The 21,901-nt window shown below is 52.0% G+C and overlaps 1 protein-coding gene across 4 annotated transcripts in view; it reads left to right on the top strand.

The window, feature by feature from the left end:
- Positions 1-21,901, top strand: part of SLC45A4 (solute carrier family 45 member 4) — an 81,249-nt gene that overhangs the window by 28,097 nt on the left and 31,251 nt on the right. For 2 of the 4 annotated variants that reach the window (XR_006300632.1, XM_043601885.1), the window contains exons 1-2: positions 10,173-10,317; positions 13,953-14,630. Coding sequence is in view for 3 of the 4 variants with exons in the window: in XM_043601885.1 (XP_043457820.1) it covers positions 14,393-14,630 (238 nt within the window). In the remaining variant the exon portion in view is untranslated. Of the gene's footprint in view, positions 1-10,167; positions 10,318-13,952; positions 14,631-21,901 lie in introns of those variants that run through there. The other 2 variants (XM_043601883.1, XM_043601884.1) reach the window with 2 other exon arrangements.

Genomic DNA, 21,901 nt, shown 5'->3' with positions numbered 1-21,901 from the left:
ATCCGGGGGAAGCCCTGCTTCCGAATGGCTGACTTCGCCAGATGGCAGAAGGGTTAGTCAGTCAGGTACCAAACTGGGTTTCTTAGTCACGGAGAATCGCGGGCCACCAGGTGAAGGGGTCAGTCCTCTCTGTTAGAGGCAGCGTGTGACCTGCGCTGTTAAGGAAACTGGGAGCAGGCCCCGTCCCCACTTCCCCCTTCCGTGGGAGTTTGTCGCTGGAGCGGCCACTTCCTTGAGCAGAGACGGGAGGGGCAGGGGAAGCGGCTGTCCTGCCCCTCTCCTCCTCGCCCTGCCTTCCCCGGGTCTCCGGACTGGGGCCTGCGCACGGGGCGGCCCCGGGGGACTCTCCTGGGACCACCGTGTCCTTGACGTAGCACCACCTGTAGGTGCCATAAGGGCTTTGTGAGATGGAGGGGGTTAGAAAGGGCGTGGACACTCGGAGCGGCCCAGCGATGTGTGCCATCTTGTAGATGGTGCGGACGTGACCCATCGCGTCTGTGCATCCCTGACCACGGCTCTGGCTTCAGGTGCACGGAGGGTAGTGGAGGACGGTGGTTTTGTTAATGCTGTTTTACTTGTTAGAAAGGAAGAGTAACTTGAACTCTGGGCCATACACAAAGCCATCCCGAAGTTCTCATTAGCCAAAACGGTACCTTTTTTAAGAAAACTAGCTTTGATTTTACTGTTGTGAGTATATTTCATACTTCCCTTTAAAAACGGGCCTTTTGTATTCACCTGATCCACGGGCCAAATTGAAGTAACTGAAGGAATTCATAGCGGCGAGAGACCGTAGTTTCCAGTTTGAAACTTTTGTGGCACTTCCTCCTTTTTGCCTTAGGATAAATTCAGAACCTGGAAACCGCTTTGGTTGGATTTTACATATAAATACCATCAAAAAGGCCCGTTGTGTCTTGGCAGTCTTTAGTGGTGTTCCTTAATTATGCCCTTGTCTTTGAGGTCAGTTCCTGATTATATGTATGTAATGTGAGGAATTTTTATTCTTATTTTTTAATCCCATTTGGTGGTTACGAGTGTCCCCAGGCAGCCCGCAGCCTGCCTGTCTCCCATCTCCTGGCACAGTTCCTGTGTACCTGGCTCTGCCCCTGGTGACGAGGTTGCAAGTTCAGAGAAATACTGGTTGATCCTACAAGCGTTTGCAGCGGTTGCCCACTTGGCATCGCGGGCGGTCCTGAAGCTCGGGTTCCCTGCGCTTGCAGGGGTCCCGGGAGGGGGTCCCCGGAGCTGCGTGGCGGACAGGCACGCTCTTGTTTCCATGGCAGCCAAAGCTTCATCTGACTCCAGTGGCTTAAGCTAGAACATTTTAGAAGGAGGGGGTGGTGGAACCACTCACTGCTTTTTAATTAAAAAGCAAAATCCGTTGCACTGAGTTGATTCTGCAAATCTGGGAACACTGTCTAAAGATCAAAGGTAAAAAGTCACAGGAGAAAGTCTGTATTTTAGCATAAAGCAAATGTTGCAGGGATGTTCCCTCTGGGGGCAGTTGGTCCTTCTTTCCGCGTAATTTCCTCCTAAATGTTCTTGTGCCTGCTTCCTGGGTGCTGGATGCTGGCCATGTTCTCCTCCACATTAGGGAACAGTGTTAGTGCAAGATGCAGAGGAATCCTGTTTAGAGAGATGTGAAACGCCCAGAGTCTAAGAGACCCCCAAAACGAACCACCAGAGTCCAGAGTGAAAGCTAAGCAGCAAGGGTCATTTATTGCAGGTTCGAACCTGGACCTCTGCGCCCCCGTTGCCGGTGACGCCAAGAGGCCCTGAGAGAGGTTTTTACACCCCTTTTATAGACAGGTACAAACAAGTCATGGGGAAATCAGGAATTTTCCACAGTTACAGAGCTGCGATTGGTTGGTGTTTAAAGTTGGACACTTAACAGTATTCGATTGGTTCCTGCCTTTAGGTCAGACCACAACCGGGGGTACGGGTATGACAATGATTGATCAGGAGTACACGGATGTGCCAAGTAACAATGGTTGATCAAGAATATACGGATGTGCCAGGCAATAATGATTGATCAGGAATACATGGGCATGCCAAGCAATTGTACAGAAGCAGAACAAGCTGGTTAAGCTTGGTTAGGTTTCAGTTTCCCATAACTTAAGCTTTTAAGTTTCAATTTTCTCAGGCCTCTCAGATGCTTGATGCCGATCCTAACGCCTTGCCCCCTAAAATTTAGGAAGAAAATAAGTACTTTGATTTGATTCAACATTAGAAATATCTGCTGTCACGTAGACTGTCATTTGAGTCATCTGATGTAGCTTTAGTGCCTGATCCTGCATTAAAAAATTTTTTTTTAAATGTTTATTTGCTTTTGAGAGAGAGAGAGAGAGAGAGAGAGAGAGAGAGAGAGAGAAGAGCAGAGAGCGAGGGAGACACAGAATCAATCGGAAGCAGGCTCTAGGCTCTGAGCTGTCAGCACAGAGCCGGACGCGGGGCTCAAACCCATGAACCGGGAGATCAGGACCTGAGCCGAAGTCAGACGCGTAACCGGCTGAGCCCCCCAGGCGCCCCTGCTCCTGCATGTTTAAACCTGGCCCTGTGCTTGTGGATGGCGCAGGCTGGACAGCTGCCTCGAGGGAAGAGGACGGCGGGGCGCGGGGTCCCGTTGGAACGCGGTGCCTTCCATGCTGTGTCCACGTAGCTGGGTTCACACACGCAAGGCTCTCCCCAGGGCCCCCCCCCCGCCCCCCTGGCTCCTTCTGGAATGGGGTCAGGAGGGAGGTGTCGCAGTGCTTGCTGTTCACTCCCATTTGATTCACCCCCCCCCCCCCCCCCCGTGTCCCACTGGGTGTTACCTAAGAGACACACACAGTTCTTGGATGTCTGGGCAGGTCTGTGACCGTGAGGAACCTGTGCCCGTGCCCTGGCCCCGTGGCCCTAGGAATTCCTGGTAGGGTCCAGCAGCCCTCTTGGCAGTTCTGACATTTTCCTTTGCAGATGGAAAAGTGGGTGTGGGTGTGCTAAGCAAAGAAACTCTGGGGCCCCGTGAGTCCATAGTGTTAATCCGTGGCATAGCAGCCTTCCCATCAGCATCTTGCACCGCAACTGAAGGTCACTGTCTTTCCGGAAGGACTCTGCTGCCGCTGCATTTCCCTGCCAGTGTGTGCATGGTTACGCCAGCGTGCTGGGGGAGGGCGGCCCCTCTGGGGAGCACTGCAGCTGGGGCTCCTGCCTCTGGTTTAGCGCAGCGCCTGGGATGACTTCACCTGTCCTCTTGCTGTGTCCCATCGTCTTGATCCCCGCCTGCGCCTGGGGTAACAGGTCTCACGGTGGGCTGGAGAGACCAGCGCAGGAGGCTGCTCTTAGCTGCTGTGGAGCCCGGGTTGGGGCAGTGGGAGCCAGCGGTGCCCTCCCTGGTGTCCCACTAGGAATGCAGGCCCCGCAGAGGCCTCCAGCTGGGCTGGGACAAGTCCACTAGACTGCACTGACGTCAGACTCGGCACCGAGAGCCCCAGCGGGTGGCCGGGTCTGGTGGTCTGGTGAAATGTGGCTGTGCAGTGTTTTATGCCCCAGGAGCCCAGGTCACATCCCGGGAGACCCTAAACTATACCGTTAAAAGCATAGTCGTTCCTGAGAAGTTATTGGGAGGTGTGGTGCCTTAGAAAGAAAAAAAAAGCCCTAAGTAGTGTGTGCAGTTTGAAAGTTTACTTGAATTGCAACATGCCAGTTTTAAGGCGTTAAAAAACATCATCTCAGCTATTCGTTAGCGTTGGCACACCGGTCTGCTTCCTGTTCAAAAGAGAAAGGGATTTTCCTTGAGCTCTGTGCTTATGTTGCTCTTTTCTCTAAAAGGGAGAGGTTTCTAAAGATCAGTTTTCCCTTTTTAATGGAGCAATTAAGGGTTGGTCTGGCCCTCTACCTTCAGTGCTCATATGAATCCGTTCCTTTCTAGCCGTCTGAGCACCTCCGCTGGCTAGGTGCTGGACCAGCTGGTAGTGATGGGCGCCGGCTGTCTGCCTAGGCTGCCTGCCTCCAGTGGGAAGTGCCCCTCCCTTTACCTGGGTGCCAGGGCAGGGGGAAAGGCGGGCAGCTGGTGCCGGCTGCCCCCAGGCCGGTGGGGCCTGACTTGCTCCTAGGGAGGCTGTGCTGCCAGGGTCTCTGAAGCAGGGCTCTGAGTTACTCAGGTGGACAGGGGAGGGGCGTGGGCAGGAGCCCTTCCCTCCTGTCCTGCAGACCTGTCCCCACCTCCCGGAGCTTCTGGTGGGGGTGGGGGTGTGATACTGAGCAGCGCCCTACCCACCTATGGGAAGGGGGTGGGTGTGTGTGCCAGGTGGCAGGTTGTGTAAGAGGGCAGGGGAGGAGACCGCCAGCACTGTCCAGCAGGGGAGGGCCAGACATTGGTCAGCGAGAGAGAGAGAGAGGCACCCAGGAGGAGCACTGGGGCTCCAGGGGTTGGTCCTGTCCTGCTGGCGGCTGCAGGGGAATCCACTGAGAAATCATTTAATTAGACTGACTTGTTAAAAGTGTAGCAATATTTTCATCCCCTTGCTCCCAGGGGGGGTCCCTTTCCACATTTCCTTTGCTTCAGTCTGTTAATGCTCAGAATAGTGCGTGTGCACGTGCGCGCGCGCGCACACACACACACACACACACACACACACACACACACGGCTCTCCCTTTACCAATGACACCCTGTTCACAGCAAGCTGATCCAAAGGAGCCAAGTAAAAACGGATGTCAGGTCTGACATGTGTCGTGTTTGGTTTCCGGAGTGTCCTCGACTGTGCCTTGTGACACAGAACACTCAAAGCCTGGGTTATGAAAAGATTTGAGTCCTAGTGAGGTCTTCGATCATTTGACGTGCTGTCCAAAGCAGGACGCTTGACTGGAAGGGGTGCAGCTGGTAACCTCGCCGTGTGCTGGGCTGTGCGGTCATCGTGCCCGCTGTGAGCGTGTCCCGCCTGGCTGTGGTGTGGGTGCAGTGCAGGTGCGTGGGTCCGCCAGGGATCTGGGTCCATGGACTGGGTGGAGGCCTGGGTCTGCGTTTGTGAGTGAACTCCCTCAGCTGTCCTGATCCAGACCGATTCACACTGTCTCCATCCACACGGGCTCCCATAGCAAAACCACACCCTGGGGGGCTCCGAAACAGCAGACACTTCTCTCCGTTCTGCAGGCTGGAAGTCCAGCCAGGGTGTCGCCACATTCACCAGCTTTCTGTCTCAGGGGCTTACTTCCTGGGTCACAGCCCCTCTCTTGCTGCGTCCTCACAGGGTGGAAGGAGCCAGAAAGCTGTGGGGTGGCTTTCATAAGGGCACCGATCCCATACGTGAGGGTTCCGTCCTCATGGCCTAATCCCCTCTCAGAGGAGTTTGGTGGGGGGGGGGGGGGGTCACGCACTTGGAGCAGCCACGCACATTTGAGGACACCACAGAGTTACACGCCTAACTGAAATTCATGTTAACTTTTTGTATTTCTTGAGCCCACATTTCGTAGACAATAGAGGCACTGAGTGATGGGAGGAGACAAGCCTGGGTTTCTGCAGGTGACACTTATAATACCCAAAGGCAGGTAATTTCAGGTGTGAGAAAGTATTCCCAAGGATGGAACATTCAGTGTGACCACCTCTTGGTTCCTTTTTTGTCAGATGTTTTTGGTTGTGTGTGTGTGTGTGTGTGTTTTTCTGTAAGGACACACATTTTTTCTTATCAGTGAACTGTTTTTTACAGTAGTTTTAGGTTCATAGCAAAACTGAGCATACAGTACCGAGTTCCCATGTGTCGTCATCCTACACATTCAGCCGCCTCCGTCTCCAGCGTCCCCGACCACAGTGGTTCCTGTGTTACAGCTGACAAACCGGTACTGACCCTTGGTCATCAGGCCAAGTCCGGAGCTTGCCGTGGGGTTCACTCCTGCTGCTGTGCGCTCTGGGTTTGGGCAGCCGGGCGACGTGCCCCTACCATTGTGGTGTCGTGGAGAGTGGTTTCACTGCCCTGAAATTGCCGTCTCCACCCCCCCCCCACGCCACCCCACTCTAGCCCCCGGCAACCACCAATGTTTTTACTGTCTCCACGGTTTTGCCTCTTCCACGGTGTCATATAGTCTTTGGGGACTGGTTTCTTTCACTTAGCAATGTGCATTTAAGGTTCTTTCGTATCTTTTCGTGGCTTGATAGCTCATTTCTTTTTAGTGCTGAATAACAACATCCCCTTGTCTGGCTGGACCACAGATTATTTAACTCACCTGCTGAAGGACACCGTGGCTGCTTCCTGGTTTTGGCAATTGTGGATAAAACTGTAAACATCCACGTGCAGGTTCTTGCATGGACAGAAGTTTTCTGCTCCTTTGGGTAAATGCCAACAAGCGTGATTGCTGGATCACCTGGGAAGAGCTCGTTCGGTTTGTGAGGAACCCCCGAACTGTTTCCCAAGGTGACTGTGCCGTTCTGCGTCCCCAGGAGCCGTGAGTGCGCGTCTCTGTTCCTGAGCGCGCGCCCCTGTTGCTCGGCGTCCCCGACAGGTGCTGTCCGTGCGCATGCTCTGGCCACGCCCAGAGGCATGTGCTGGGATCTCGTATTTTACAGTTTTCTGACGCTGCATGATGTGAAGCTTCTTAACGTGTGGTTACTTGCCATCCATGCGTCTTTAGTGAGCTGTCTCTGGGTGTTTTGCCCTTTCTTAAATCAAATTGTTCGTTTTCTTATTGTTGAGTTTGTTGTGTATTTTGGAGATGTGTCTTTTGCAAATATTTTCTCTCAATCTGTGGCTTGTCTTGTTACAACATTGATTTTATGTTGGAAATCAATGGGATTTCTTAAATGCTTTTCAGGAAATAACCTTATAAACAGATTTGCCAGAATGCTTCTTTCTTATCAAGGATACTTTAGACTTGCTTGATTAAATTTTATGTCTTTTTATACTCTTGGTCTAAAATCTGATCATCGAGAGAGAGAGAGAGAGAGAGCGAGCGAGCGAGCGCGCGCAAGAGGGCGCGAGAGGGCGAGAGCCAGCACACACACTCGAGCAGGGGAGGGGGAAGAGAGAGGGGAGAGAATCTGAAGCAGGCTCCACGCAGGGCTCGATCCCATGACTGTGTGATCATGACCTGAACCAAAATTAAGAGTCTGACGCTTTTAACGACCGAGCCACCCAGGCACCCCGAAGTAGACCTTACCATCTGCTGTCTGCTTGGTTTCCCTGGCTCTTATGTTGTCTGTAGGTTGGTATTCTTTGCCATGGTCATCTGGTGAGAGAGGGAGGCAGGCTGATGGCAACGGAGAGGACCGTAGTAGTAAATGTTTTACAGGGTCATTGGAGGTTAACAGTTGATGACGTTTTCGAAAAATGTTAGCAGTTCAGTGGATTTTCTGAGGGTAGGGATGCCTGTTTGTAACTGGTGGGTGTACGAAACAGACAGCTGTGGCCGCAGACGGGCCGCCGGAACGCATTCGCTGCCCACCTCCAGGGCCCGGAGTGCTGCCGGCGCGCATGCGTGCCCGTGCGCGTGCGGGGGCGGCGTGGAAGGGGCGGGACGTGTTTGAGGGGCGTTGCGAGCGGGCCCCGATTCCCGCGACCGTTATCCAGGAGCTGTGGCTCCGCGGGTTTTGTAGTCGCACGGCTTTCGAATGTGCGTGGAATCTCGAGGTTGAGCCCAAGCTCCTGGTGCCTGTCAGAAATCACGCTGCAGCTAACTTTTGATGGCATTCAGTTAACAGCGGCTTTCCACCTCGCGAATGGTAGGAAGTCACGTGTTCTGGCATCGGTTACTCTTAAATTAGAAACAGGACAATAGAGGAAGTTGTTGATTGGAACAATTGTAGTTTCACTAAGTGCATCTGCAGATCATAACCAAACTGTTGTCCCCGAGCGCGCTGACGGTCCCTGGGCTCCAGAGTTTCTCTGCTCGGGGAAGCCCGTCTGAGAGGTGTTGCCGCTCTTCTGAATAGAAGACTCTGGAGTCGGAGGTCACAGCCTGTCCACGTTCTTCGGCTCCGCGGCAGGCTCTTAGGCATGTGCGGTTTCCCGTGCTTTCTCTGGGGTCTTAAGCTGCTTCAGTGCTTCAGGGTTTCGCCTGGGCATGTTACGTTAGGTGCTTCAGAAGGGAACATAACGTGCTAATGGTTTTAGTCATTTTGGTTAATGCCCCAGCATTTATGTAAAACAGCGTCCCTAGAGAAAACAGTTTGCGAGCTAGAAGAGTACTTCCCCAGTGCCTCACTTTGTGGGCAGTTAACCTGGCTCTAGGTACCCGATCGCCCCCCTCGGTGCCATGACTCCCCCGGCACCCAGGCCCCGGGTCAGGGCAGGGCAGCCACATGGCCCAGCCCCGCGGTGCTCCAGCTCCTTCCTTTCCTTCTCAAAGGTTCTTTCCATTCCTTTTCCCGTGGAGCCTCCACGGGAAGGGCCCTAGACAAGAAGTAGGGCCCTTCTTGGGGCCCTGAGGGGAGACCGTTTCAGAGTCTTCAGCAGACTTTTTATGCCCAGGAAAGGTGCAGCCTTCTGCCACTGGCCCCTTGTGCCTCACTCCTGAACAAGTGCTGTGATTTAGTTCAGTTCAGACCGGCAGGGACCCCGAATTCCTGTCTGAGGAGCCGATGATCGGGCCCCACACGGCGCGCACGCGAGCTTTGGAACATCACCCTCTGTTCCACCAAGTTGGGGACTGCACGTAGTGGTTTGGTTAGTTTGGTAATGGTCAGTACGTTTGTCAACCTGGTGATGGCCTTTTTGTCCATTCTCACTCAGACACTAAAGAATTAGATTATCAAATTAAAATGTAAAAGTCAGTAGCCCTAATTACACAGGAAGGGGGACATGGGGACGTTGCAGAGTATTGGAAATGTCCTGTGTCTTGACATAAATTTGTCAAAACGTAATGAACATGGTACATCTTCCTGCTTGTAAGTTGTACCTGAGCAAATGAATAAACATCACTTATTGGCCGTCTTGTAGGCAAACTAACTGATTGGGAAATATAAGGGAAGAGAAAATCCCATTTACCTTGGCCACAAAAAAGATAAAGATTGTTAGGAAGAGGCTTACCTAGAAATGTGGAAAACTCGTGGAAGGAGTATTTCGAAATTCTTGCAAGAGGTACTGAGGTGGTCTCAGACAAATAGAGCGAGAGAGCCCTCCTTCTCCGGCAGGGCAATGTAGCAACCTACAATGGCCGTTCTCCCGGGGCTGATCTATAAGATTAATGGAATCACATAAGAGTACCAACAAAAAATACTGTTTTTCCTGAGCTAGTCAAGCTTTTAAAGTTCGTGTACTTAAAACAAACATGCCAGAATAAGTAGGAACGTGTGGGGAAATAGCAGTGTTATTGGACACGGGCAGACAGGCATGCTCGTTGAACAGAATAGAAAACAGGGAAACAGACCCAAGTACCGATGGAAATTTGATGTATGATAAAGAGGAATCTCAATGTTGGGGGTGGACTTCCAAATACATCCTGTTGCGATGATCAGATGATCGTTGGGAAAAGATAACGGTAGATCCTTACCTCACACCATACACAGGAATATGAATCCGAGATCTAAAACGTTCCCACTAGATTTTCACTGGGAACTAATGGCCAAGTTGAGCATCCTACAGCCTGTATGCGTAGCCTCAGAGTCTTTACGGAATGTGCTAGGTGTTCTCAAACCTATCCGATTAGGCCACTACATCTCCCATGTACTATGGACCCTTCAGCTGTGGCTCTTTAACAGAAATAACTTGCATTGGCTCTTCTGTCTTTAACTGGCTCTCCCCTCACAGGCTGGGTTGCCACGGTCTCTGATTTAGTTCTTCACGTAGCTAATGCTCGTATTGCTAAGTGCATGATGCTGAAATTTTATTTTTAAATTATTTTGTGTCATCCCCTAAAAGGCTTATAAAATCCCCAGGGCTTGCAGGAGTGTTTGGCAACAGTGGCTTCGCCAAGTGCGGTCTTGCTGATTAGCAGTTGGGCGTTATCTTCAAGGTGTCTGACTGTAAGCCAGGTTAGTCAAACCTTTGAGGAACCCGAGCGTCCACTGACGTGAGTGGATTTTCTTAGTTCGGCCTCATATAAACTTACTGGTTGGAAAGCAGCTTTGACTCTGGGAATTTGTGCTAACTTGTGAAGGCATTCCCACCGCGGCTTGAGGATGCTAACGTGGTGAGTCCATAGAGCCGTGAGACGCGGTTGGAGTTTTGTGTTTACTAACTGCTGCTTAAAGTCAGACTAACCGAAGATGCTAACGATATTTGTCATTTTCATCAATATAGATGACAGTGAAGTTGCCTGTGTAAAATCTATTCTTGCCGCTTGCCACTGCGTTTGCACGGCTTGAGGAAGGGAAGCCGGCTGTGTTAATGCCTAGACTCCTTGAATGACAGGTAAACCCCACACCACGCTCATGCCATTTCACGCGGGCTTCCCTGAGGCCTGACCCTGGTAGCCGGCCGCCCCGACCATCTGGGCACGATGCTCTCCGTCCGAGAGCTGGTGCGGGAGGGGGTGGCTTTCCAGTGTACAGAGCCCCTAGTGCGTACTGGTCAGCTGGTGGGCTGGCTCTCATTCATTCATTCGTTCATTTATTCATTCGGTCTCTCTGTAACCTCACCGGGCTCCTGCCGTGTGGCCAGGCACAGCGGGAGGTGTGGGGACCTGGGTGGTGGCGTCTTCTGTGGGAGTTTCTCTGTTTCCCCAGGGCCAGGGTGGCTGTGAGAGCTCCTCTCACGAGGGGGTGGGGCCAGTCTTCCAGAGAGGGCCAAGCCGGAAAAGGGTCCCCAGAGATGCTCTCTGAACATATGGTGGAAGGGGGGGGGGGGGCCCGCCGAGGCCAGGTGGGGCTTTCTTTAGAGCTCCCCAGAGAATCGTGTACTCTCGAGGGGAAATAGCTGGAACCCTTCTCCCTGTCCCAGACCGGATCCCAGAGGCCACCTCCTGCTATGGGAGAGTGTGGCTGGAGCCTGCCTGTGCTGGAGTCCCGTCTGCTTTGAGCAGCAACTGATTGGGTCCATAAAGGGGCAGGATGTGGACCTTGCCACATCTGGTCCTGTTGATTGATTCAAAATGTAATAACATAAAGTGTCACGTTTCAGCATTTCTGGAGACTTTTCCCTGTTTAATCATAACCTTAGAACAGTGTTTCTCAGCTTTGACAGAGTTGACGTTTTGGGCTGGATCCTTGTCTGCTGTGGGGCCGTGCTGAGCAGCGTCTCTGGCCCCTACTCAACTTGTGATAACCAACAGTCTGTCCAGACACTGCCTGGTGTCCTCAGCGGCACATGGCTGCCCCCGGTTGAGAACCACTGCCTGAAAACAGCTCAAGTCTGTTCCATATGGAGCGTGGCTTCTAGCCGTTGCGGAGACGGCCCCAGCGGAAACTGCCTTATCTCAGACGTGGGTAGAGGGCACTGGGACGGAGCTAAAGGGTCTCGTGTTTGTAATGAAATCACTAGTATTCATAGAAAACCGATGACTCATTTCTGCCCCCAAAACCCCGGACAGTTTGGGCTTTTACAAAAGCCCAGAGTATGTCTGGACATAAAATCATCTGTCTTATTTGGTGGATGGAATAAGGCATTTAAAATCATTGACCCTATTTTGGCGTAAGAATCACAGGTTGACAAAAGGGTTTCTTTCCTTTCGTTTTCTTAGGCTGGGAATCGCTCCACAGGTGGGGATAGAGAGTAAGAACAGCAGGTGTCGGTAATTGGGTGTTTTTGTGTTGTTTTTTTTTTTTTAACGTTTATTTATTGTTGAGGGGGGTGGGGAGAGAGAGAGAGACAGAGTGTGAGCGGGGAAGGGGCCAAGAGAGGGGGAGACACAGAATCTGAAGCAGGCTCCAGGCTCCGAGCTGTCGGCACAGAGCCCGACGCGGGGCTCGAACTCGGGAACCGTGAGATCATGACCTGAGCTGAAGTCAGACGCTTGACTGACTGAGCCACCCAGACACCCCTTGGTTTGGTAATTGTTAATGTTGGGTGATTTTTTGTTTTCAATATCATTTTGTTTACTTTTTGTGTTAGAAGTACTTTCATAGGGGCGGCTGGGTGGCTCAGTTGGTTAAGCAGCTGACTCTTGATTTCGGCTCAGGTCAGGATCTGAAGGTTTGTGAGTTCGAGCCCCAGATCGGTCTCTGTGCTCACAGCGCAGAACCTACTTTGAATCCTCTGTCTCTCTCTGTCTCTCTCTCTCTCTCTCTCTCTCTCTCCCTCCCTCTCCCATGTGCACTCTTTCTCTCAAAAATAAATAAGTGTTATAAAAACTGAAAAGAAGCGGTTTCATAGTATGTTTTCTAAAAAGGTAGAGGTTAGAAACCGTGGGCTTATTATTTTTTTTTTTTAAATTTAGAAACCGTGGTTTTAATGCAGATATTATATGGTAGGGGACACTTAGAAAATTTGCGAGAAGTCTCGAGCTCGGGGATCCTCAGTGTGAAGCATAGTGGCGTTCAGGGGCCGTGAGGGGCACACGTGCAGTCAGGACACATGGACACGCAATGGACGTGCGATCCGCAAGGATGTTGCTGCACGAAGGGGGCCGGGAGGCAGCCCCACAGTGGTGAAGTGGTGGGGAAGAACCTGACCTTGAGGGAGGGCAGCCCCGCCTTGCCCAAGGTTGGGGACCTGCCATCGCCCTGGGGCTCTCTGAGGGGGCACTAAGTGAAAGTGGCCCTTAGTTTCTCATTCCTTCTCGGGGGAAGGGAGAAGGCACTAATTAAGATCATCTTTGGCTATGTGAATAGTAACTAGAAACATTTTTATTTAAACCTTTTGTTGAAAATCTCTGGTAGGATATCAACTCACAGACCTACCTTAATATAAAAAAGACGTGAACACCATTTGTGTGATTTTGGGGTCCCCTCTCTTTTAAAACTTTTTTAGAGAGTGAGCACACACGTGTGTGTAAGCAGGGGGAGGAGCAGGGGTGAGTGGGGGAGAGAGAGGGAGAGAGAGAATGAATATCTCAAACAGGCACCACGCCCAGTGTGGAGTCTGACAGGGGGCCATGGGGCTTGATCCCACAGCCCCAGTATCGTGACCTGAGCCGAAACCAAGAGTCGAACGCTCAAGCAACTGAGCCACCCAGGCACCCCCACAGGGTCCCCTTTTTTAATTCACTTCAGATTGAACAGAACCCCAGTTCCTGGAGGCCGGACTCCAGCAGCGTGCATGGGCAGAACTGCCTCCTTAGTCTTGCCTCGCATTTTCCTAAAACCTTTCTAAGGGGAAATTTCGAGTTAAATGCGAGGCAGTCGATGCTTTATTGTGGTCTGCTCCTCTGGGGAGAGAATACATCACAAAGCTGGGTTGTAGGGATCAGGGCTGGGTAAGTGCAGGATGGGGTCAGGAGTCCTACACCCCTAGGATGGTGTGTGGGTCGGGAGTCTGTGAGCCCCCACGTGTGATATTCAGACTTCGGGGTGCATGTACTTTTTTCCTGGAGAGGGGCTGTAACTTCCATTTGATCATCAAAAAGTTTCATGACCCGAAAAGGTTAAAGACCACCGCCGTAGATGGCCCACACAGCGAGAACTCAGCTGCCTTTGGGTGGACTTCGAACGTCCCCGCTTTAGGTGGCAAAACCCCCCGTTCTTGCCGTACCCGCCCTCCCGCTTTCCACCTCCTGGCCGGCATCTCCTTTCCTTTTCCAGCCTCCCCGCCTCCCCCGCCCCTCCACCCCCGCTGCCGGCCAGTGTGCTGATGGTTATTGCTGGCCCGGGAGCGGAAGCTGAGCTGCCTTCCTCTGTCTGCTCGTTTTTTTCTGCTCTGGCTTCCCTCTGTTGTCCTGTCTTCATCCTGCCCCAGGATTAGATCCATAGAAGATGTTTCTCTGGGAGCTGGGGTCTGTTTTCTCTGCGGCTGACCCAGAGTAAGCACCAGAGACCTGCGGCGGTCTGAGGTCGGGGTCTCCCAGGTGGCCGAGGACCAGTCCGTGGAGCGCCTGGCCAGCCAGGGGTGGGAGGCCACGTGGCGGCCGCCCCCGGCTGACTCTCTGGCGGGGTTGTTTTCCTCTTTTGCAGATCAACCAGTCACTCGATGGGGAGCGACGGCGGACCACCTTTTTGTGTCACCTTCCCACTTCTCTGTAGCAAGAAGAATCACTTCAGCACCTCTTCCGTAATAATGATGAAACTGGTATTAACTGAATGGCAATTATGGATTTTTAACTCTAATTCACAGTAAACCAGCAAGCCATATGTTTAAAACCCGACCAAAAATCATTCTGTTCTGCTGCGTGTCTCACCCGATTGTGAGAAGTGGAGAGATCTCTGTTTGTACAAAGAGGGATATAAGCATCACTCGCCGGAGGAACACAACTGAAGCAGAAGGAGAAGGTGTCCTAATTTATCCTTAAAGATATATGATAGCATTATTTATATAGATAGAGAAAATATATATATATTAACAAATATATATATATATATATATATACACATATATATATATATTTTTGGTGGTAATGAAAATGGCTCCGCAAAATGCCGACTCAGAATCTATGCAAGTTCAAGACTTACCTGTGCCCCTGCCAGACCTGCAGAAGCCCGGAGGTGCGGACACCCACTACGAGACCATCAGCGAGGGGTCCATAGACCGGATCCCTGTGCGCCTGTGGGTGATGCACGGGGCCGTGATGTTCGGCAGGGAGTTCTGTTACGCCATGGAGACGGCACTGGTCACTCCCATCCTGTTGCAGATTGGTAAGTGCCGTCCGTGCCTGGCCTGGTCCTTCGCGCTGGGCGTCGGCGGTTCGAGCACAGGAGCGGACGTCGGCACCCGGAGCTCGCCCCGCGGGCTGGAAAGTGTCGAGAGCCCCGGGAAGCGGCCTCCCGCGCTACGCTTTCCTCATCCCACTCTGGCCGTTGTTGTTTTCCTCCCGGTTTAAACTGCGGCTGGGAGGGGGGTGGTCCTCGGATGCCGAAGTGGACGTACCTGTTGGCAAAGAGGTGGTTGGGCGCTCGAGTGCGTGCAGTCAGCTTTGTTACGTGGTAATCTGAGCGAGTCCGTCTCCCTGACGTACCTCCTGCCGCGCCCCCGCCTCCCGGACACGGTCGCCAGCCGTGTGTGTCCTCGGGGCGAGCGGGGAGCATCTGCCTCGCGCTTGGCTTCCTTCCCGGGAAAGGGGATCTTGTTGCAGGCCGACAAGGCAAGTGCTTGGAACCAGAGTAACGCGAGAATAACCCCGAATAACACGGCTTTCCGTTGCCATCTTGTTGTGGACTGTGTAACTCTGAGTTCCGTGTGGACTTCAGTGGTTGAGTGATGGGCATTTCCAGAAATCCTGGAGTTCGCAGAGTTCCACTCCGCTACGAGGCCTAGTATGAGGAAACAGCCCTGGTGTTGTTCCTTGCAGATTACCGCTGGGGTGCCTTAGGCCCTTAGAGTTTTGTCCGTGTTTGGTTTTCCCTGCTGTCTAAGGAAGAGTTCCGGGTGAGGGGTCAAGCTGTTTAAAATCCTTGGTTCCTTCCGGGATTCCACGTACGCATAGTGTCTGCTCATTTTGGTTGTTGTAGGAACATTTCTCTCTCCAAACATAATGTTTCTTGTTGGGTGAGCGCTGACCAGGCCCCGCTCCGCGGATCACTTATTCAGGGGCCTGAGTCCAAAGGTGGTGGCGCTTCCTCCCGTTCTGATGGCACCATCGGGGGGGGGGGGGACAGACCTCCTCCCCCGTCACAGCGGCGACACCGCCACTGGTGGTGGTTCCCGTCCGCGCCCCTGCGTCCTGGCACGCGCCTAGCATGTTAACTTATTCTCTCAGTAACGAGGTTACCATCCTTCAACACCTTTTTCTCTCTGTAACCCCGGGCTTTCTCTTTCGTCTTTAACAATGTCCTGATAAGGCTTCAGACAAGGCTAAGAGCTTTCCGAGCGTGAGTGGACAGTAGAGCGTTCGTCACTCTTGATCTCCTGTCCCTGCATTTGTGCTCTTCATGTTCCTTGGGGGCCCACCGCATGCTGGGACCCTGAGGGTGGACGGGACCCTGAGGGTGCACGGGAGACCGCGTCTGTTCTCGTGCTGCCCGCCTCTGGTGGTGGTGGTGGTGGTGGTGGTGGGGAAGTGGCCAGATAGTTGACAGGGCTGTGAGCAGGAGGGAGCAGGGTGACTGCAGACCCTCACGGGGGGTGCCCAGCTCGCAGGGGCTGGCACGGAAGGCCCGTCAGTGCCGGGGGCGGGGGGGGGATCTGGGTAGACGGTGTGGACAGCAAGCAGAGGGCGCTTGGAAGGGAGGGGTCTTGGCAGGTTTGAGACACCAGAAGACTGGCTTTGTGGCCAGATCTTGGGGGAGTCCAGTGGCCATTAATTTTACCAGACATTTATTTTGTCCCTTCAGTATGCGAGGACTTGGGTTTGGCCCACAGTTGAGGTCATCTCTAGGTGGGTTGGTTGCAAGCAGAAATCGAGTGTCCTCACACTCCGTTTCCAGACGGCCTCTAGACCATCGGAAGCTCTGGGTACTGAGAACTAAGTTGTTCTGTGAGTACAGATTTGGGGGTTGTTATTCCCAGTTTCTTCGTGGTAGGTTATGTGTCCTACGGCTTAGAACCCCGGCACTGACTTCTCCGTGGAATGTTCACTTGACAGGCTGTGGCTCTCCCATTTCTGTACAACTTAGCACATTTCATCGTTTGGGTTTGAGTATTTAATGTGCTGTGGGAGACCTGCATCAGTTTTGGATAACCTGGGGTAATAAACACACTTCTTACTGTTTACATCATACGTCTTCTGTGCATTAACGGCAGCTTTTGAAAGTTGTAGGTGTGTCTGCTGAGTGCAAACCTCTGGAGATGATGACTGTCCAGGGTAGGGGAGAGTGAGAGGGGCCTGTGCTGACCCCCAGCACGCCCCGGGACTCGTTCGGGAGGAGAGCGTGGCTGGGGGATGCAGGGGATCTTTACAGGTGGAAGGAATGGTTCTTCGTGAGTTGTCCTTAGCTGGGCTTACACGGAGTCCAGAAACGAGACCCGACTGACTTCTCAGGGTTGGGCTTTCCACTGAGGGGCAACATAGTGATCACAGTTTTCTCTGATTCGAGTCTGAGTTTCTTAAAAGGTTGTCTGCCATGCGCAGAGGTACGGTGTTTGTTATTGGATTTTATGTAATGACAGCTATCGAAGCCGATATCGAAACAGTCGTGTTCTTCCACTCTAAGTGGATGATTGAACCCACCTGATCCACGTCTGCGGTTGTGGAACTACCTGTGAAGACCAGGCGTGTTTTCATCACCCCACAGGGCCCCCGGCGGCCCTTACATCCACCCACTCCCAGCCACCGTCAGTCTGCTGCTGGCACGGGTTAGCTCTCTTTGGAGTCCCGTCCACATGGGATCAGGGTATATAGTCTGGTGCCTGTCGGGTAGCATAATGCTCTTGTGATTGATTCGCGAGGCTTCCTGCAGGAATGCGGGCTCCGTCCCCGGGATGGACACACCCGCTTCTGTCTATCCACTCATCGCCGATGCACATTTTTGGGTTGTTTCCATTTGGAGACGGTCGTAACTAAAGCTGCTCCGAGCATTCGCCTGCAGGTCTTTGTGCGGACGCGCGGTTCATTTCTCCTGAGCAGGCCTGGGCACGGGGCCCTGTGGGCACGCGGTCATGTGGCCGGGCAGGTTTGCTTTGATAGGAAAAGACCATTCGCCACCTGTTTCTTCACCTCCCTGACAGCATTTGCATTTCCCAAATGAAGACTGATGTTAAGTGTCTTATTGGGTATTCATGAAATCATTTTTTAAAAATGGTTTTAAACTAGTTTTTGGGAGCGAGACAGAACACAAGTGGGGGAGGGCAGAGAGAGAGAGGGAGACCCAGAATCCGAAGCAGGCTCCAGGCTCCGAGCCGTCAGCACAGGGCCCGATGTGGGGCTCGAACTCACGGACCGGGGGATCAGGACCCTGGCCGGAGTCAGATGCCCAACTGGCTGAGCCACCCAGGTGCCCCTGCTGAGTATTCATTTATCCTCTTAGGTGAATGGTGTGTTCAGACTCTTCTGATATTTTAGTTGGGGCTTTTGTCTCATTGTGTTACAAGAGTTCTTTATACATTATTGATAAAAATCCTTTGTCAGGCAGGTGTTTGCGAATGTTTTCCCCCAGTCTGTGGTTTCCCTTTCATCGTCCTAATGGTATCTTAAAAGCAAAAGTTTTTAATTTAGATGAAGTTTGGCATATCTATCAACTGTTTGTATTTTGTTTTTTTTGTTTTAACTAAGAAATCTGTGCCTGACCCAAGGGCATACTGATTTTCTCTTACGTTTTCTTCTGGATGTTTTGCTTTATAGTTTCAGCTCTCACAGTTAGGTCACTTAGCCATCTTGAGTTAATTTTTGTGTATGGTAGGAGTTGACGGGCCCCCCTTCACTTTGGTCAATGGAAATCCAGTTCTCCCAGCACCATTTGTGAAAAAGACTGTCCTTTCCCATTGAATTCCATGGCACCTTTGTTGACAACTAACTGCTTACATATGTATGAGTCTATTTCTAGATTCTTCATCCTGGGCCGATGGTCTGTTTGTCTTTCCTCAATACCATAGTGCCTTAATTACTGTGGCTTTATAGTACATCTTGAAATTGGGTGATATAGGTTCTCTGACTTTATTTACCCTTTATTCTTATTTATTTGTTTATTTAAAATGCTCATTATATTTGAGAAGGAGAGAGCTTGCAACTGGGGGAAGGGCAGAGAGAGGAGGAGACAGGTTCCCAAGCAGGCTCTGTGCTGACAGCTGAGAGCCCGCAGTGCCGGGCTGAGACTCAAGAACCGTGAGATCATGATGCGAGCTAAAGTTGGATGCTTACTGGACTGAGCCACCCAGGTGCTCCGAGAGAGAGAATCTTAACCGGGCTCCACATTCAGCGCAGAGCCCAGTTCAGGGCTTGACCCCATGACCTGGGGATCCTGACCTGCGCTGAAATCAAGAGTCCATGCCCAGCCAACTGAGCCACCCAGGCACCCCTTAATTCTCATTTGTAATTGTAAATCACTACATACAGAAATATAAAAACTTTTTTTTTTAAGTATGTTCCATGCCCAGTGTGGGGCTTGAACTCACAACCCTGAGATCAAGAGTTTGATGCTGTACCAATTGGGCCACCCAGCTACCCCCTCCCCCCCCAAATTTTTATATTGGGTTTGTATCCTTAGTAAACTCACTTATTAGTTGGAGTAGCTTTTAATGTCTGCAAGGTCTGTAGTGATGTTCCTTTTTGCTTGATAATGATAATTTGTATCTTCTCTTTATTTGGTCACGTTGGTTACAGATGGTTCAATGTTATCTTTTCAGAAACTCAGCTTTTTATTTCATTGATTTCTCTATTGTTTGTCCATTTCCTATTTTATTAATTTATGTTCTTCATTTTTTCTTCTGCATACTTTGGTTTTAATTTACTCTCTTTCTGGGTTCTTAAGGTCAAGCTTAACACAATTGTTTTTTAAATTTCTCCCTCCCAGGGTGCCTGGGTGGCTCAGTCAGTTAAGCGTCTGACTTTGGCTCTGGTCATGAACTCGTGGTTTGTGAGTTTGAGCCCCGCATCGGGCTCTGTGCTGACAGCTCAGATCCTGGAGCCTGCTTCGGATTCTGTGTCTCCCTGTCTCTCTGTTCCTCCCCTGCTCGTGCTGTCTCTCTGTCTCTCTTGAAAATAAATAAAGAATTTTAAAAAATTAAAAAAAAAATAAATTTCTCCTTCCCAATAAAATCATTTCTAATAAGTCACTTGTTAGAAATGATCTTATTTATAATACATAAATTTGCAGAGAGGGCTCAGGAGGAGTGTAAATGGGATCCCAAAGCCCTGGCGTACCTGCAATGGTCAGTAGACTCTGAGATGGCCCCCAGTGCCCCCCCCCCCCAGCCTGGTTTCCTTGGCCTGGTGTAATCTTCTCCTCTTGAGATTTTTCTTTTAACCAATAGAATATGTCAACAATGAGTGGATGTCCCCTCTGTAACTAGATCACAGAAGAGTGTGGCTTCTGTCTGGTCAGAAGGCCGGTTCCTTTGCCCTTGTGGCTTGTCTACTTTGCCGAATCACTGTTCTCAGGAAGATTTATGTGGCCAGGAACCGAGGCAGTCTCTAGCTAACAGCCAGCGAGGACTGAAGGCTCTAGGTCCCGGAGCCTGCAAGGAACTGAATCCTTGCGTAAGTCAAGCAGGTGAGCATAGCAGCCGATCTCCCCCTCCCACCCCTCCAAGCCCTGAGAGAGCTGTGGCCGTGGGAGAGACCCTGAGCCAGACCACCCAGCCGAGCCGTGCCCGGGTTCCTGACCCACAGAAACTGAGATAGCAAATGTTCTCGGCCGCTGTATGGCACGTGATTTGTTACGAGCCAATAGCTAACCAGGATGTGGGCTCTGTTAAGGTTTTTGACTACAGTGTTTCACCCCTTTCAGTTTGGAACATTTAGTGTGTGTGTATATATATATATATGTATTTTTTTTTAAGATTTTATATTTAAGTAATCTTTACACCCCACATGGGGCTCAAACTCAACAACCTTGAGGTCAAGAGTCTCACACTCCACCTGCTGAGCCAGCCAGGTGCCCCTAGAACATTTAGTATTTTCCCCATTACCTCTAACATACTCTTCATGTGAGACAGTGTGTAAGTGCTTTGGAAGAAATGTGCTTGTAGTGATAAATATCTTGACACAGAAGCTTACGTTCTAATTGGTGTTTTAAAATATCAGATGATGGCAAATCTTTCATAAGGTTGATTTCCCCAACTCTGAGGACTTCCCCTGGAAGATCACTGGAAACTATGAGAAGTAAGTGAGTTCATAAAACTTGGGACGAAAGTGGTTTTCGTCCAGGAGCAGCTAATTGAGGGTGTGGTCGTTCCTCTTTGGCAGCTTTCTGAGGTTGTTAAGCTGGTGCCATCTGTGTTGAGTGCATCATCCTCTGTCCTTAAAATGCAAGAAGCGGTGGCCCAACTGAACACGAAACCCGGCGAGTGGCACAGGTGCAGCAGTGGCCCCCCGCGGAGAAGTGCCCGCTCACGGCCTGTTGCCTCGAGGCCGTCCTGCGACTCGGTGGCTGTTGACCCAGCCCGCAGACGGAGCTCTTGCGCCCAGGAAGGGCCTTCCGCCACTCCTCAACCTTGGGGTTGGTCCCCTGGCCTAAGGCTGGTTCCTGGGCCCCTTTGTCTCCTCTGCCGCTCCTCCCAGCTGGCCGCCCTGGGGCTGCGCTCTTCTCCGTAAAACACCAGCTTGGGTTAGATGAGGGTCTGGGCCTTGGGACCCAGCGTGCTCTGAGCTGTCTGTCTCGGGGTACCTTTGATGCCTGTAGAAGCTGAACTTGGCTGTGGAGAGGCCGGATGCTGTGGAATTCAGAGGCCCCCCCCCACCGGGAAGGCGAGAGCTAAGGGGCTCAGGGAAGCTAGCTCTGGACCTGGGCTGTGGAGGTGTGACTGCTTAGCTGCTCTGTGCAAGGCTGTTTCTGGCTTTTCATTTGCATGATTTGCTCACGGGGCGCAGATTTCCTGACCCTCTTTGTGGTGGTGGGGTGGGGGGAGCCTTCCAGCCAGCTGCTGGCTGTCGGAGGAGCCTGTGCTGCGGTCTGCGTCTCTGTAGCCTTAAGTACCTCTGCGGGTCCCCGCACCGCCTTCTCTGAAACGGCCCGCGGAGCTGGTGTGGATGAAGCGCTTGGACTGGAGTCTGACTGTCTGAGGCGCTTAACCTCGTCCGCTCTCCCCGCCCTGAGCCCCTTGGGTGTCCAGCTCCGCCCGCCAGGTGACTCACGCCGGGCCGCTCCCGCACGTGTCCTGCTCACTTGCAGGTGGCGGTGTAGATGTGACGAGGCACGGCCAGGCTCATTTATCTGGCCGCCTAGAGCTCACGCCTGCGGGGATGCCCAGCTGTCCGCAGACTCGCCGTGGGCACCCGGGACCCTTCCTCGCGTGTTCCCACAGGTCACCCGCCGTCGTGATCCCCCTCGGGGCAGGTTCACGCTTCCCCCACACCCGGCGCGGAGCCGCCCAC

This window comes from Prionailurus bengalensis, chromosome F2, assembly GCF_016509475.1.
Source record: "Prionailurus bengalensis isolate Pbe53 chromosome F2, Fcat_Pben_1.1_paternal_pri, whole genome shotgun sequence".
NCBI lineage: Eukaryota > Metazoa > Chordata > Mammalia > Carnivora > Felidae > Prionailurus > Prionailurus bengalensis.
Note: the sequence above shows the minus strand (reverse complement) of the source record. Positions and strands in the feature narration are given on the sequence as shown.